At 46.3% G+C, this 17,997-nt stretch overlaps 1 protein-coding gene across 5 annotated transcripts in view; it reads right to left on the bottom strand.

Moving 5' to 3' along the window:
* Nucleotides 1-5,460: 5,460 nt before the first annotated feature.
* BTRC (beta-transducin repeat containing E3 ubiquitin protein ligase) overlaps nt 5,461-17,997 on the bottom strand; it is a 153,914-nt gene continuing 141,377 nt past the window's right edge. For all 5 annotated transcript variants that reach the window (XM_081822829.1, XM_081822832.1, XM_081822831.1 and 2 more), the window contains 2 exons: nt 13,203-13,395; nt 5,461-11,314 (listed from right to left, as the gene is read on the bottom strand). In XM_081822829.1, the coding sequence (XP_081678955.1) occupies nt 13,234-13,395 (162 nt within the window). In that variant the 3' untranslated portion in view covers nt 5,461-11,314; nt 13,203-13,233. The remainder of the gene's footprint in view (nt 11,315-13,202; nt 13,396-17,997) is intronic.

A 17,997-nucleotide genomic window follows, 5' to 3' on the forward strand; every position in this document is an offset into this window, starting at 1 on the left:
TGACCTGGGCAATCATAGGGGCCAAAAGGGTGCAGGTTCCTGGCCCTGGCTGAGCTCAGGGTTGAGTCAGGGGCACTGGCAGGTCATGCTGGGGGTGAGGTGGGCCCTGGTAATATCCTCTCAGCACAGGACCTTGGTGTCAGGATGGGGCTGGAGCTCTGTGGCCCCACAAATGGTCTGATCCAGGAAATGAAGACACTCGTGTCCTCTTCCAAAGAGGGGAGCTGATTGTTGTCTGCATTATCACCATCACAGCCCATTTACCAAGCACCTACTACTATGCACTGACCCCCACTTCTGACTCATTAACTGGTTCCTCACACCGTCCTATAAGATACTATCCCCATTTTACATATGGATTAACTGGGGCTGAGAGATAGGGAGTAACTTGGTCACAGAGTGTGCAAGTAAGTGTCCCCTGCCCCATCCCATGCCTCCAAACCCCAGAGCTTGGGGCTACCCCTGGATCTTGTAAACTCTGTACACAGAATGAGGACCGGCATCTCAGGCGGCCCTCACCCACTGGACCCTAAGCCTTAGACACAGAGCTCTCTGGGAACGTGGGTGTGGGTGCACTTGCTCCACCCTCCCTCCAGCCAGGAGAAAGGTGCCAACAAATCCCAGGCAGGCAGGGAGGGATCCCTGCTTACTCATTCTGCAAACAGAGCCTAAAGATGCTCGTCCCTGGGATGAGAGACGCAAGTGTAATTTAGGTTTTGATATTATGAAAGTCTCGCTGCTCTAAAACAGCAGGGCACTCGGTGCCTCATTAATAAAGGATAAACTCGGAGTCTATTTACAAGGCGCTTTTTGGGGTTATTTACTCTCCAATATACATATGTAATGTTGCGCATACTTACCGCTAGGTACGGGCGCATCTTTCCAGCCTGGGTCTTGGAGTTACCCTGGGGAGGGGGGATCTCTGCAGGGTGGAAAGGGTCACTGGGGAAGAGGGACTGCACAGGGAGCCACCCCTGGGAGTAGGGAGGCTCTGTGGAAGATGACAAGGCCCCATGGAGGGAGGGAAGTCATAGAATTTTAGAGTTGGAAGGTAGAAGGGGTAGAGGGTGGACTCCACCTGTCTCCCCTCCCCCTCTCCCCCCTTCCTAAGGCTCAGCACCCTTAAAGATAAGGTAGGCGAGGCTTCCCTGCTGGCCCCCAGGCTCTCCCTCCCAGCCCCTCCCTCTCTGTATGAGGCCAGGACATGGTGGCCTCTCTCACCAGGGCTCCTACTCTGACCAGATTCTGACCACACTGGGGAAGAGCCCCTGTAGTTGTGAAAGGTGGTCAGCCAATTCCTATATCACAAGCATGTCCTGTGCAACTGCTGTGCACCTTATCTTACACCAGCCTGATCATAGCCCTGCCGCTCCCCTCACTGTGCCCAACAGTGCCTGCAGTGGGCATGGCCTTCCTCAAACCAAGATGGAGGCCACCTGTTTGCCCCGGGTGCCAGGAGGCAGCCACAGCAGAGATGGGTTCCCTGCAGTGGCTGCCACCTTAGCCTGGACTCTACCATATGTGCAGCGGCTAAGTGAATCTGCAGACATCTTATGAAATAGGGCACTGCTTTCGTCTTCATTTTATAAATGAGTAAACTGAGACATAGGTTAGGGAACTCACCCAATGTCATATAGCCAGAAGGTGCCAGGCTGAAATTTTAACCCAGATTAGGGTTCTTATTCCCTGCAAGGCCTCCTCAAGGGTCCTTGGGCCTTAACTGCCCATCCTGGCCCCTCTGCAAAGCCTAGGCTCCGACCAGCCCATGGCACATAATGAGGAGCTCTAAGCCCCGCTCTCCCAGAACACATCTCCACTCACTGCCTAATGTTCATTCACTTAGTCATTGAGCATCCACCACATGCAGACTTGGGCCTGGACCTACCACCCGGGTTAGTGTAAGCTTATGGCAGTGGAGGCCTTGGTTGGTTGGTTAATGCACAGGAGAGCTTAGAGATAGGACTGCCTGCCCATATATCCCACAGCTTAGAGTTGGAAGGCTTTCTGTGCTTGTCAGCCCTGTGGATGAAGAATGTGTGGCCCAGGGCCCAGCCGGGGGATGGGGGGTGGCGGAGATGGGCAACAGAGCACCGCCCCCTCCCCAACCTGGCCAGTTTGGACCAAGGAGATATCTGGTGGCCTTGCCTTTTTGTAGGGAGCCCTGGGTGGAGGTATCAGGGTCTCACCAGTCCCTTGGGAGTCCCCAGGGGTCTTAAAGTACATAATCACTATTGGGATGAGCTCATGGCTGCTCTGGGCCTCAGGTTCTCGTATTCTTCCCAACCCCTGAGTCGGGGGAGAGCTGACCTGCAGGGTGCCGGACAGAGGGAGGATGGCAAGCAGGAGGATCTGATCCATCATTGTTGGTGAACAATGAGCCGTCACCACCCTAATTAAAGATGTAATTACAGCAAATACATTCCAGGCTGAGAATGAATGACGGATGGCAGGAAGGCACCTTGTAACCAGCACCCAGGACATGCTGCCCCCCAAAGCTCCCTACTCCAAGCTAGGCAACTGTCCTCGCAGCAGCGGCCCCCAGCCAGGGACAGGATGTCCTGGTGCCTCCTGACAGGACAGCGACAGACAGGCAGAGATTGAGGCTGGGGCGGAAGGGCCAGGCAGGTGCCAGGGGCTGGGGTCTTGTTGGAGGACTGAAGGTGGAAGGCGGCCAAGAGGCCAGCATGAGGCGGACTGGGCTGGTGTGCGGCAGGCAAGGGAGCAGGGCCAGTGAAGAGTGGGTATCTCTGTGAGAGTATCACCAGAGCACAAAACAGGATTTCAGGGCCTACCAGCTTGGGGGTAATCGGCCCCTGCAAAGGACCCTTGGCCCTAGAGAGTGAATGCAGGGGGTAGGCCAAGGGGACTCACCTTGTATAGGGTAACCATAGTGGGGGATCTGGTGGGCCATTCTGGCTTTCAGGCCTGGCCCAGGTGTCAGAGGGTGGGGGTACTATCCTGAGGCCTGAGTTGTCCTTATCTGGGGTCAGGGTACAGGGCAGGGGACTGGCCACATGAAGAGGAGAGAAGGGGGCTCCTCCCGGTGACTTCCTCCTTCAGGAGGATAGGCCTCCAACTACCCCCTCCACCTGCCCAGGGCCACCTCAAAAGTTGTGGGCACTGGCTGTCTGGGAGGCCAGGGCTCAGGACGACTTCTCTACTTGGGATCTGAGTGGGCATCTGGATTCCAAGACCTGTTTGCCCTGGTCCCCCACCCTCACTTAGCCTTAGGGAACAGGAAACACGGAGCACAGGGTCAGGTCACTCCGAGGCCAGCCTGAGCTGTGACCATCCTAGGGCCAAGGCATGAAGGCCTGCCTGGATGGGGAGCTCGATGGTCCCAGCCTCCTGGCTCTGTCTGCTGTGGTAGCCCCTGGCCAGGGTCCCTCAGGGTGTATGGGCTGACCCCAGGGGAGAGAGAGCTGGGAGTGGGAAGGGTGGGGAGACCAGGCAGGCAGGCAGAGGGGAGGGAGGGAAGGCCACTGACAGCAGAACAAATGCTTGTAATTTTATAACCAATCTCAGCGTGTCCGTGGGGGGCCGTTTGCGCCTCCACTCAGGACCAATCAGCCTGACAGAGCTATGAGTCTGCCTGAGTGAATGTGAGCAGCTTCCCCCCCCAACACCACTTACTGCAATCTCATTACCCACCCAGCCCAAGACTGGCCAGAGCTGAAGGGAGGCAGGGAAGGGGGATCCAGCCCACGCTGGAGCGGAGCCAGGCCGGAGCCAGGGCTGGGCCTGGGGTCAGGAGGGCAGGTGGGCGGCCTTGGAGGTCCAGTGGCTCAGGGGGAGGAGGACGGGAGGCAGGCTCAGGAAACGTTTACTGAGAACCCACTGGTGGCTGAGCACGTAGGATATGGACAGGGCACAAACCCTGCCCTCAAGGGGCTTGCAGTCCGCTGGGAGCAGATGGAAAGATTAGAGGGATGGGGCCTGGTGAAGGTGGAGATGGAGAAGTGACCTGAAGGTGAGGAGGGGCAGAGCCCTAGAACAGAGCCGGCACTGGGCATGGGGCAGGAAGGTGGGGGTAAGGAAATCAAGGGAGAAGGAACCAGAGGAACCTCAGGAGTGCACGCGGAGCCCCAGCAAAGAGGTACAGGACATGGGAGAGAAACGCCCATCTGGGAAGAGAGGAGGGCAGCCAGGAGGAGCTGGCTGGGCAGTGGTGGATATTAAAAGACGGCCTTGCTGGATATCTGGCTCTGGGGATGGCTATGTGCCCATTAGTCTCTCTAATTGTCAAAAATCTAATTTAGTGTCTGGAGCCCGGGCCGGCCTCGGGTTAAATGGAGGGAGGCAGGCCTAGCCATAAATCTGCCCTCCCAGTCGGGGCTGGTGCTAATTCTACAGTTAAGTGAGGGGGTGAGGAGCGCAGCAGGACGGGACAGGGAGGGTTCTGGAGAGGGGCTAACTCCGACCCTGCATGCCAGCCTCCTGTGCTAAGTCATAGCCAGACCCTCCTCTCTTGCTGGAGGAAGGGGACTTGCCTGGGCTCATGTGGACCACGCAGAAGAAGTGCCTCCATGTGTGATGAGCTCAGGACAAGAGTCCTCTCAGGGTCTTTTGTGGCTGGGATTGTAAACCCATCAGCCCCTCCTCCTCGCAGGCCCACTCTGGGGCTGTGTGGGCTCAGCTCCTGCAAAGTGATCCGTAGGAAGATTATATATACTTCCTAATAACATAGTGAGCCTTTGGTGAGGAAGGGGGCATGGGGATTCACACCACATGATCAAGTGACTGGTCATCCTGTTCACCAAACAATAGCCTCAGTGATGGGGACCTGTGGGCCATTCCTCAGTGGGGAGAACAAACACAAACCCTTGAGTGGCCTAGCCTCTCCTTCCCTGGGTCATTCCAAACTAGGTGCATGGACAGACTGGCAGCCGGACTGGGGCAGTCCCCGGGGGCCTCGTGTGTCCTTAGGCAGGGGAAGGCTCCGTAATGACCTCACTCCCCTCAGAGCTGCTAATTGAAAGCAAGGGGTGTGGCAGGCGCAGCAGGAAACGTTGGGGGACTGAGGGTTCCCTAAGAGGCTCTGCTTCCATGGGGGGAGGAAAACAATTTCTCCTGGCTTTGGCTCCATCTCACCAGACACCCACCTGGCCTCTCCTGCTGCTAACGAAGTGCCTTTAATTAGCAGCCTAATAAAATGCTCTTAATTGGCAAGAGCCAATCAGGAAGAAGAGAGGTCTCCTCCCTTAGTCATTGCCGATGGTGGTGCAGCTCTAGGTTTCAAGGGGAGAGGGATTCCAGGCCAGCCTCGCTTTAGTGACTTCAGGGCCTGACACTGGTTTGAAGGTGAGACCCATAAAACCCAGGCCCGGCCTATGCTCAATTCTGGGCTCAGGAGACCGGCTGGTGAGTGACAACTGAGTAGATGCCAGTGGCCTGGGGGGTGGTCCTCTGCTGACTCCTCCCTTCCTGTCCTTAGTTGTTAGGGAGGAGACTCTAGTGTGGTCTCAGGCAATGTGAGGAGGCCCCCTTTCTTGCTACTCAGGTTCCCCACCTGCAAAATGCCAGGTGTACCTGAGGCTCTGATGTGCCTTCAGTTCAAGTAGGGTAGTTCTGCAGTGGGGCCCTGACATCTAACAGTCTGAGAGAGCTCCCATGACCACAGTGTCAGTCCAGGTATGACAGGCACTGAGACCACGGGGTGACAGATCCAAGGAGTCTGGTCAAGCAGGGAGGAGCACTACCACTGAAAGCCCACAGATGGAAAATAAGAGGGAGTAGAGGGGGGTCTGTCTATGCTGATAACCTTGTACCCATCTTCCAAGGTTTGGCCAAGGTTTGGTTTAAGTAGGGAAGGGGGTGGGTTCACCTGGAGTAGCAGTGTTTTCCCTCAGATGGTCAATGCACCCTTCATTAAAAAAAATTTTTTTTGGGGGGGGGACACCTGGGTGGCTCAGTCGGTTAAGCGTCTGCCTTCGGCTCAGGTCCTGATTCCAGGGTCCTGGGATCAAGCCCCACATCGGGCTCCCTGCTCAGCTGGGGAGCCTGCTTCTCCCTCTCCCTCTGCCTGTTGCTCCCCTCTGCTTGTGTTCTCTATCTCTCTGTGTGTCAAATAAAATCTTAAAAAAAATTTTTTTTTTTTAATCTCTACACCAAACATGAGGCTCCAACTTAAAACCCTGAGATCAAGAGTCACATGCTCTGCCTACTGAGCCAGCCAAGCACCCTGCTCCCTTCATTTTTGTAGCTTGTTGGAGTTTCTCTGGAAATTGCTCCTGAATGTGAGCTCACCTTTCCAGAAACTGACAAAACGGGATATAGGGGTAACCCATCTCAGTCACAGAGGAGTCAGAGGAAAATCTAAGTTCTGGGCCCCGGCTGGGTTGTGGCAGGCTGAGGCTATAGTGACCAGTTCCCAAATTACCCATCACTTTGGCTTTGGTTTAATTCAACATGGAACATTAGTTGTCTTCCAGGGGCCCCAGATTTTTTCACACCATTTGGCCCTCACTTCTCTAAATGTTTTCTCATGTCAGATTATCTTAAAAGATATCTGTGCACTCCCTCAATTGATATATTGAAACTCATTGTCCTCTTGATGTTGGGGCAAAGAGACAAGACACTTAGAAAACTCACTTTAATCTTATATTTGTAATTTAAGTTACTTTTTTCTCAACAGTTAAAAAAAAAAAAAAACAAAAACCAGAACACACTATTTTACCATGATCCTAGGTTCTGAACATACTGGTACCTTGACTACACATCACGAAAACATAACCACAAAAGTCAAAGCAGTCAGTACTTAAGAGTCTAGAGAACAGAGAGCTGAGCCAACTGAAAGCTCTCAGGGAAGCTCACACTCGTTGCCAGGCCTGCCCCATAGCTGGAGTCCAGCGAACATTCCTCACAACAGTCTGGGTGGGCTTAGGTGATCACTGATTTGGGAAGGTGGTAGTTTCCTTGGTACCCAAAGGTCTAACCCTCCTTGTTGGTCTTTTCCTTCAGTGTCCAAGAAGAGAAAGGGATAGAGGGGAAGGGACACTTTATAATGCCATTCACTACACTGATCCTTAAACACACACAGAGCCAACCATGAGCTGAGAGAGCTGGGTGGACTGGAGAGCATATGTTTTAGAGGTCATCGGCCTCCAGGAAATTTTAGATCATAGGTACTCAACTTCCAACAGAAGAGGTTTCCAGATATCAATGCTTTAAGTTCCACCAGAAATCAGGCAGCCATAATTGTGCTTTTTTGGTTTCGCTCCTCAGTTCCAAGTATTCTGAAGTCACAAATTAACTACAGATAAAAACAGCAGAAGCAAAACTCAGCTTTATTACCCTAAGAGATGGCTATCTTTCTGGCACTGATTACGTTGAGCCAATGGTAAAGTAAGGGGCTCTGCTCTGTCAGTGATCAGCTATGTGGATGAAGCCCAGGGAGATGAACTCTGCCTTCAGGCTTTGGGTGTGCTGGTTACAAGTGAGAGTTATTCTAGGAGGGAAAAGGAATGCAAGGAGAAGCAAGGGCACCTTTTCATGTTCTCCGGGCTCTTGGAAAGTCTGTTCAGCTCACCCAAATAGGGAAGATCAGAAATGTGGATTAAACTCACATGGTAAACCTGATCATCAAAGAGCTGTGATGGTCACAGGTGGTGGGTATCTAAGCATCCCTTTTTCCACTAGGAAGTACCTTTCGATTCCTCCCGAATTAAGCTTGGAGCCTAGGCTCTCACGCCTGCACTATTCTGGGTTGGACTGCTCGCACTTCAGGCAGGAAGGTATTATCATCTAAAATAAATGGAAGATGCCAAGAAGGTCAACAATACCAAGGTATCTAATCTACTTCTAGGAAAGAAAAAAAATACCCTAATTATTTCCAATATCCCCTACCCCCCTCCACCCCAAGCCCTTGGTTTCCACATACAATCAAGTGCTAAGTAAGGAGTAGACCAACCACAGCTGTTCCGACCAATGGGTACCAGGAGACGGCAGAGGAGAAGAGTGCATATTTTCTTCTCTTCAGCTTATGACTTTACAAAAGAAAAATAAGAAGGATTTTTCTTACTCAAGCAGAAAACAGAATGATTTAGGGGTCCCAGGTTTTTTTTTTTTTTTCCAGTTCAGAAACAAGTTATGAGGGCCAGACTTTATTACTTGTCAATAGAGTTCCAGAGAGTCCTGTCTCTGAAGTTTATGGTGAAGAGTCCCCAGAAAAAATCTTGCCAAGGGACAAGTGTAAAAGGCCTCCATTCACAATTCATGTCCACTTTCAAATGGCACATAAGAAAGGAAAAGGATGTTCTCAGCAGTGAAAATACACACATGTGCAGCAAGGCATGCTGGTTTTGTCCAAGCAGCCCAGGTGTGACTGGAGAGCTCCTGAGTGCCCAGAGAGTTCCAGGGTGCAGGCGCAGGTGCGTGCACGCGCTCCTTGCGTGCCCGCCTTTGAAGGGGCTTCCTCCCATCTTTAAGAAACGCCTCTTTCAGGCCCACACTGGAATTTTAGTGAGAAGAGACTAATCTACAATGGAGACATGCCATTTCAGAGCCAACAGACTCCTTCAGCTCCTTTTCTACCATTCCTTTCAATGTATTGAGACTTTCTTTGTTTCTCTTTTCTTTTTAAAAAGGTCAAACTTTACATTTATTCTAGCCCAGTTGGGGATTAGTGATAATCAATTCCGACCGAAATCATGCAGAGATGGTAAGTGGGGTTTACCTTCTCTGGAAATGAACTTCTACTTACCTGATTATTTCTTCTACAATGAACTGGTAAATGACCCCCAGAGCTGAGAAATGAGACTGACTCAGTTTTTCAGACCACTTAACTTCATTCCCATTTCCATCAGCAGCAAAGGACAACTTGGAGAACATGCTCGATGGAGCTAATGGCTCCAGACTGCAGGGTCCACCCTTGATCTCATTTATGATGTACTGGACAAGCTTCAAAACAATCTTAGAAATAATCTACCTTCAACTGAACCTAGATGGGAGAGCAAAACCCCGGGCATCAATGAATATTCAACAGCTCCCACTTTTAAATAGCAGCATATAACAGAAGGGCTATTAAAGTTATGGCTATTGGACAATATTTTCAAACAGCTTGAAATCCACGCCCCTTTAATGCCTGACCTGTGTGTTACTCAGGGCTGATGGCCCTCTGCCTCACCTGTAGCAAAATCCTTAACCAATCAAAAAGCCAAAAATAGTCAACACAATAGACAAGGAACTCTGATGACAGCTAAATAGAAAACACTTCTCTGTAGCATTTGGGTGGGTGGGAAGGGACTTATACTCAGAAAATATTTCCCAGGCAATGACATATTACACTGGGAAATATTTTCTGAATATAACCTGGAACCAAAAGCTTAAAAGCTCTCCTGAAGCCGGAAAGGAAAAGCATATATGCATAACTTGCCCCTCAATACATAACAACAACATTCAGTCACATCAGAAGGGAAGGGTGAAGATGGCTTTCTCTCCCTCTCCCCCTTGCTTAACTAAAGGTGGTCTGGCTCTGAGGTCACCTGCAACTGGCTTCCATTCTGATGTTTTTACAGCAGCTGGCTAAAACGGGGCTTTCTTTTACTCAACTGCTTTGCTTAGGAACAGAAACAACAGGCCTGACTAACTGCTCAGCTTCCAAGGGAAACTAGAGACTGCAGTGTGGCCTTGAACCTGTAATGGGTGTGCCCACACCACACGAGAGGGCTGGTGCAGCCCCGTGCCTCCCCCGGGAAACAAGCTGGGCACATGCTGGTAGTATTCCGTGTTCCCAAGTTGGGGTGGCACACCCGCCCTGCCCGACGCTTATACAGCTGCCTTTTAAGTGGCCAGGTTGGCCTGGCTCTTGCTGAGGTCCATTTGTTTATGTTGCTTACCAACTTCCAGAAATTTTATTGGCTGGGGAGAGTGGAGAGTTAAATAAGGCCGGAGGAGGAAGAAAAGAAAAGCGAAGGCAATTTCTGCCCCATTAGTAAACCCTGTGTGCCAAACTTCACCCTGATCCTCTTTCCGGCAGCTTTGCCCTTTTGTAAATACCAGGTTTGGGAAAAGCAGGAGGAAGGTTCTGCAGTGCAAGGTTGAGATGATTAGCTTGCTTTCTGAGAGATGATATTTACTGTTCTAAATGAGAAAGAAATCCACTTTTACCTCTGACCACCTCTCAACTACTCTGATCGTGGTCTTGGCAAAGACACAGGAGCTGGGTGTCCACAGACCCTGACGAGCAAATCAGAGATGTGAACCATTATGTGGACTGCACCCAGCGACTGGCTCTGGCCATTTCAAACCTTTCTTTAGGCTGAGCCTTACCAGTGATTTAAGATGAAGTACAATGCTTTTCATTACACATCTAATTGTTAATGAGAGGAAATGCAATCAGCAACTCCTTTGCACACTCTACATGGAATCGAGGAGACTGCTGAGTCCAGAAAAGATGTGGCCATTGATGGAGCCCAGGCGATTTCTGCCCCCACCCCCACCTTTTTAAACTGATGGGGGTGCTGTTAGGAGAGAGAGAAGAGTTGCAAATATGATGAGAGTACCTTCTAAGAACCCACTGCTGCCCCACAGGGTCACTTGCAGCAAAAGCCTGGGTTTGAAACTTTGACTGGACAGCATTTAGCTCTTCCAAGTGTGGCATTTTCTCTGATTTGCCTCATGTTAACTGAGAACCTCTCTTCGTACTCTTTCTTCTCAGGTGCAGCAGAGAAACAGGTTGAAGGAGAGTGGGGGAAAAGGGAGGAAGGACAGAAACAGAAAGAGATGAAAGGAAAGAGGCCCAGATCTTCCAGTGTGTATTTTTGTTTTCTTTCTCGCCCCAAAGGCCATACAGACAGCTGTCTTCTCCTAAGCACAGTGAGGCTGGGCTGATCCTGCCAGGTGCTGGGCATTCCTGGAGTTCACAGGGAGAAAATGGGTGCTGTCTGGCTTGAAGCTGTACCCCCTGTCCCCTAGAAGTTGGTCTCCCAGAAGGCTATATAGGGAAACTAGTTCTTCTGCTTAATGGCAAAGCAAGAGAGATTCTGGCAAAACACTAAATATATTTATAAGTCATCTTTGTCTGGAACCAAATGAGGAAAAACAGGTGCAGAGAGGAAAGGAGGGGAGGTGAGGTGAGGTTTAAAAGTTCCAATCATTCACAAAAGATAAAAGACATCTTCTGATAGCAGCACGGAAGCAGTCAGCTGTGCTGAGTAGACCATCCTGGGTCGACTGCAGACCAACTGTGTCCCAACAGGAGTCTCAAAGCCCCGTTCCTCGGCTAGTCCGGGGAAGTGGGTAGTAGTTTGATTGTTACTGTTGTTGCTCATCCTGGTATTGGCAGATATGTTAAATACCGCAACTTTAATGAGTCCTGTGTGAAAACAGAGCACAGTCATTAGTCCCTTTCCCTACATTTCTCACTTGTTCTAAGAGGAGAAGAATATTAACTTAGCTGTCAAATGGGAGAAAGGCTCAGAGGTCCTTCCTAACACCTGCTCTCTGCCCAGGCCAAGCAGGAGCTTCTGTCAAGGGCTACACAGGCTGCGTGGGGACACGGTGGGGCTCACGGACACGCTCAGGGCCGCAGCGCTTGTGCAGTGTGACTCCGACATACGAGTGACTCCGGCAGGTATATCATCAAGGTCTCACCTGCTCCCTGTGATGGTGGAGTAGGTGAGGCCAGCTCTGAGGTTCTGGCCCTGAGCGGCCAGAAGCATAGTTGTGCCACCAGCAGAAGGGGGGCAGCTGGGTGAAGCTGTCCAGCCTCCTGGCTGGAGGGCCCTGGCAGAGTGGATGAGGGGGAAGTCTGATTGTTAGAAGTGTGCACCAGACACGCTCCTTGTAACTTCAAGGACAGGTGTGTAGGTGGTGGCTGGTAATGTGGCCTGGAGATTAAGACAGAGGTTGGGACTAGAGATACAAATTTGAGGGTCACCTACAATGAGATGAGAGCTGAAGCCTCGGGAAGAGAAAAAGCAGCCAAAACAGGAAGCTTTGATAAGGAAAAAAAGTCCGAGACACACTCTTAGGGGATGTCTGTTTCAGAGGTGAGAGGAGAAAGGAGACCAACAATAGAAAGCCAGGAAGAATATTAAAAATGGCAAAATGCCATAGTAATCTAATGAAAATTTTGTCAAAAGGAGGGGATAGATACATGACAATTACAGTATTACTAACGATGACCACTTTTTACTGAGGGCTTGTTCTGTGCTAGGCACCGTGCTAAGCACTAAGAATTTTACATAGGACATTTCAGTGCAATCCTCACAACAGCTCTGTGAGGTAGGGATTGCAATCCATCTTACTAATATGGAATCTAAGGCTCTGGAAGTTGCTTGCCCAGGGGTACACATCTAGGATTCTCACCTGCCTGGGTAAACTGGCTGAGGGATAGGAAGCGGTGTGTCCTCTGTGAGAACAGTGAGCACTGAAGTGAGTCCAGCAGGGCATGGACCACCCCACTTAGAACCACTACAAAAAGATACGCAGAAAAGTGTACTAAATCTGTACTTCGGCCATTGAACTAAGGTAAGTGTGGGAAATAAGAAATCATAATGACAGTACATTCCCCAGTAGTGCAGTTTCCCCAACCCAATGATAACCTCATTAATGGATTTGAACTGCTTGACGCTGGGTGTGATCTGAATATACCATTACATAGATAAAGATGAAATGTGGGATGTTCTCCTTCCTCAGAGGGAGGTTGGAGACTTGAGTGGGAGAATAAATGGAGTTGTCACCAACTCCGAACTACTATCAAGGCCTTTTTTGGAGGGGGTGGGGAGTGGGGATGAGGATAAAAAAGCCATGTTTTATAATCCAATGACACTGACAAGGCTGTGAGAAGTCAGCCAAGAGCTGTCACCAAGAAATTTTCTACTCACACATTATTTACTTGGTTTAAAGGGTCTCTTATTATAAGAACTGGTTTGATCTGGGAACTACAAAGTCACTGGCCTTATGGCTTACTCTCAGCTTTGAAACTGATTCAAATCTGATTTTATTTTCTTAACAATCCTATTAGATAACTGGGGCAGAAATTATTCATTCAAATCTAGATCAAGAATCATCTAGAATTGAGGCTAGCTACCTTGATGAAAGACAGTGTCCAGTGCAGCCCCAGCCCTGTCTCATGTTGTTGCTTCACCTGCTTTATAGGAATTGGAGAGAGAAAGGGTACGAGAAAGGCTCCATGAGCTAGCAACAGCCAATATTCCATCTCCTACCCACAGTGCTATTTACACAATTCTTTTTCATACCTGGGCAAGTATGAGGTCACTGTATGATTATTTATCTGGAGATGTAGGTGTATGTTCGAGAAGGGGAGCGGGGGGGTTCAGCTTGGGCAGCTGGGTCGTTTAGGAAGTCCCAGATGAGGATTGTGTCATCATGTGAACTACTGACAATCTGGAATTCATCAAACTGGAGTCGGAAAACTCTTCCAGAATGCTCCTAAAGCAGCAGAAACAAAAACTTTTGAACTACTCAAAATCAAAAGGACACAAATTCAGCAACATGTCAAAAGAAGTCTATGGAAAGACTAAGTGTATGATGATAATCTCTAATATTTAGCTGTTTCAAGAACACAGAAAAAAAGCAATTTGGATTAAAGGCAGAATGGAGAAAGTCCAATATTGGGCAGTTGATTTTGTACAATCAAAGGTATATTCACTAGAGCTGAGCCATGTCAAACAATATGCTAGTTTCTCACTGCTAACTCTCCTTGGTTTAGGCTGAATGAGAACATTTCTCAGTACCTCCCTGGCCTTATTCTCTTTCTGTATCTGTTGGATTCTTCTACAATCAGAGGCCAAGGATTGATGAGCAATAATACAAGGTGGGCTGGTAAATGTTTATCAACTAATTCTCCCCAATTTGTAAAAGCATTCACACATTTTTGTGGTGTAAAAATTCCTACAGTGGTTAATTTCAAGCTACCCATGTGAGGTCAACAAGCTTGCAAAACTCATGACAATTTGACAACTGTCTCTCATTAGCAGGTAAAGCTGCTCTAGCGCACACTGGCAGTAACTACCACCTTGGTCAAGATGTAGACTATTTCCAGCATCCTGGGAAGTGCCCTCATGCTCCTTACTTCTCAATACTACTTCCACCCCAATGCTTTCATCATCAATTCATTTTTTCTGTTCCTAAATTTCATATAAATACACTCATACAGCATGTATTCTTTTATGCCTGGTTTCTCTTACTCAACAGTGCAAGATGCATCTTCGTTACTGCATGTAATGTTCTTCTCTAAAATTACTGGTTGCCATTCCATAATACGAACACACTACATTTTATCTTTTGTCCTACGGTGGACATATGGGTTGACTGTAGTTTGGGCTATTTAATAAAGCTGCTATGAACACTTATGTCCATGTTTTTTGAAGGATATATGCTCTCATTTCATCTAGTAGAGCTGCGGGGCCATGGAGTAGGTATATGTTTAGCTTTAGTATGTACAGGGAAACAGTTTTATTTTTTTTCAGTTTTACAAAAGTTGTGCCAATTTATACTCCCACCAGCAATGTATCAGAGTTCCAGTTGCTCCACATCTTCACCAACAAACTGATACTATCAATCTTTTAAATTTTAGACATTTTGATATGTTACTGGAGTTTCAATTTGCATTTTTCTTTATGAAGTTAGGAAGTTCCCCCTCTATTCCTAGCTTGTTGAGAGTTTTTATCATGAATTGACACTGGATTTTGCATGTACTGATATAACAATGTGATTTTTCTTCTTTAGCTTTTTGATGTGATGGATTAGATAGCTGAATTTTTGAATACTAAACCAGTTCTGTCTACCTGGAATAAATGCCACTTGGTCATGGTGTGTGTATACACACACACACAGACACACACACACACATATATTATACATCGTTGGATTCAATTTGCTAATATTTTGATGAGGGTTTTATTTTTAAGAGTTACTTCATTTTCCTGGCATACTGCTACCTTTTAAGTAAGTATAGAAATTTTCTTTACTGTGAAATCACTAAATATAAGGACAGTGACAAGACTACACTTAGATTTTAAGAAAAGTGTTTAAAATATTACCAAAAAATCCTGCATAATACTCATATTAGTCATACAATTGTGTTTGCCTATTTTAAAAATATTTTAATTTGTATTATGGAAAAAACCACATAAAATTTATGTTTATCCATTGTTAAGTGTACAGTTCAGTTTTTTTTTTTAAGGTTTTATTTATTTATTTGAGAGAGAGAGAGAGACAGCTAGAGAGGGAACACAAGCAAGGGGAGGGGGAGAAGGAGAAGCAGGCTCCTGGCCGAGCAGGGAGCCCGATGTGGGGCTCGATCCCAGGACCCCGGGACCATGACCTGAGCCGAAGGCAGACGCTTAACAACTGAGCCATCTAGGCGCCCCTACAGTTCAGTGTTGTTAAGTACATTCACACTGTTGTACAATCAATCTCCAAAACTTTTTCATCTTGCAAAACTGAAATTCTAAACCCATTAAACAACAACTCCCTATTTCTCTCTGCCCCCAACCCCTGGCAACCACCACTCTACTTTCTGGGTTTGACCACTGTAGATACTTCATGTAAGTGGAATAGTACAGTATTTGTCTTTTGTGACTGGCTTGTTTCACTTAACATAATGTCCTCAAGTATTATCCATGTTGGAGCATATGACAGTATTTCCCTTCTTCTTAAGGCCGAATAATATTCTACTGTACGTATATACCACATTTTGTTCATTCATTCATCTCCTGATGAACACTTGGGTTGCTTCCACCTCTTGGCTACTGTGAATAATATTGATATGAGTATGAGTATGCAATTAACACTTTGAGATCCTGTTTTCAATTCTTTGGGATATACACTTAGAAGTGAGGGTGCTTTATCTTTAATATTTTGAGAAACCCCATACTGCTTTCCGTAGAGGTTGCACTATTTTACTTTCTTTACAAGAAGTAAATGAGCTCATAGATTATCATCTGTGTTCAGGAGACATATGATCTGTACTTTTCTTGTAATACCTTTTTTTGCTTTTGGTATGAGGGTAATGCTGGCTTCATAGAATGCGTTAGGAAGTATTCACTCTGCTTCTATCTTCTGTAAAAGATTGTGAAGAATTGGTATAATTTCTTCCTTAAACATTTGGTAGAATTCACCAGTGAACCCATCTGGGCCTGGTGCTTTCTGTTTTGCAATGTTATTAATTATGGATTCAATTTCTTTAATAGGCATAGGCCCATTCAGATTGTCTACTTCTTCCCATGTGAGTTGTAGAAGATTATATCTTTCAAGGAATTGATCCATTTCATCTAGGTTATCAAATTTGGGGGCATAGAGTTGTTCATAGTATTCCTTGATTACTATCCTTTTAATGTTCACGGGATCCAAAGAGATGTAAAATTGGGTTTAACATTTGGATGCACATGAAAGTGGTTAACAAGATCCATTCCTAACTCTCAGCAATCTAGGAATATAAAGAAGCTTCCTAATCCCCTGATAATGGGTATCTACAAAAAATCTACAGCTGACATGTATCTATATATATGTATATACAAAATGCTGAAAGACCAACTGTCTGTTCCCCAAGAGAAGGACATCCACTCTTACCAATTCTTTGAACTTTGGACTGTAAGTCTTAGTCAGTACAATAAAACAAGAAAGAGAAATGAAAGGTACACATATTGCAAAAGAAGTAACAGTGTATTTCTATATGCTTGTAATACACAGCTCAGAAATTAAAAATTTTAAAAACCCCCAAAATTAAAATATCATTTACAATAGCACTAAAAATATGAAATACTTAGGGATAAATATGACAAAAGATGTGTCAGACCTTTACACTGAAGGCTATGAAACATTGTTGAGAAATTTAAAGACCTAAACAAATGGAGAGAGATACTGTGTTCATGGACCAGAAGACAGTGTTGTTAATTCTCTCCAAACTGAGCTAGATTCATCAAAATCCCAGTGAAAATCTCATCTTTTTTTTTTTTGGTTGTTAAAATTGGCAGATTCTAAAATTCACATGAAAATTCAAAGGACCCAAAAAACTTTGGAAAAGGAACGAAGTTGAAGGACTTACACTTCAAGAGTTAATAAAAAGCTGCAGTAACCAAGAAAGTATGATACTAGCATCATGACAAACAAAAAGATCAATGGAACTCAATAGGTCCATAAGTAGACCCACATAATAGAGTCAATTGATTTTTGACAAAGCTGCAAAAGGCAATTCAGAGGAAAAAGGATAGTCTTTTGAATTAAATAGTGCTGGAATAATTGGATATCTGTATGAACTTTGATCCATACCTGTACCATCTATAAAAACGGACTCAAAATAATCACAGGCCAAAATGTAAAGCCTAAAACTATAAAAATTCTAGAAGAAAACACAGGGGAAGATCTTTGCGACTTTGGATTTTTAAAGATTTTTTTTTTTTTTTTAGATACAACTGCAAATGACACAATCCATAATAGAAAAAGTTGATACATTGGACTTAACAAAAATTAAGAATTTCCAAAAGGTGCTCGTAAAAGAATGAAAAACCAAAACATGGACTGGGAGAATATGTTTGTGAATCATCTATCTCAAAAAGGGCTTATATTATCCTGAATATGTAAAAGAAATCTTAAAACTCAGTAAGAAACCCAACCAATTAAAGTAGCAAAAGATTCAAACAGATAACTTCACCGAAGTAGATATACAGATGGCAAATAAAAGCAAGAGAAGATGCTCAACATTATTAACATTAGGTATATGCAAATTAAAATCATAATGAGATACCGTGACACACTATTAGAATGACTCAAACTAAGTATTAGTGAGGACGTGGAGTAACTGGAACTCTCATGCACTGTCACATGATACAACTGCTTTGGAAAACAGTTTGGCAGTTTTTAAAAATATGAAACATACACTTAACTGTTCTGCTTCTATGAATTACCCCAGAGAAATGAAAGCATATGTTCATTTCATTCTACACAAATGTTTACAAAAACTTTATTTATAATAGCCCCAAATTAGAAACAACCCAAATTTTCATCAACCAGCAAAAGGATAAATAAAGT

Source organism: Leptonychotes weddellii, chromosome 6 (genome assembly GCF_054177405.1).
Source record: "Leptonychotes weddellii isolate Sample4059 chromosome 6, ASM5417740v2, whole genome shotgun sequence".
Lineage (NCBI taxonomy): Eukaryota > Metazoa > Chordata > Mammalia > Carnivora > Phocidae > Leptonychotes > Leptonychotes weddellii.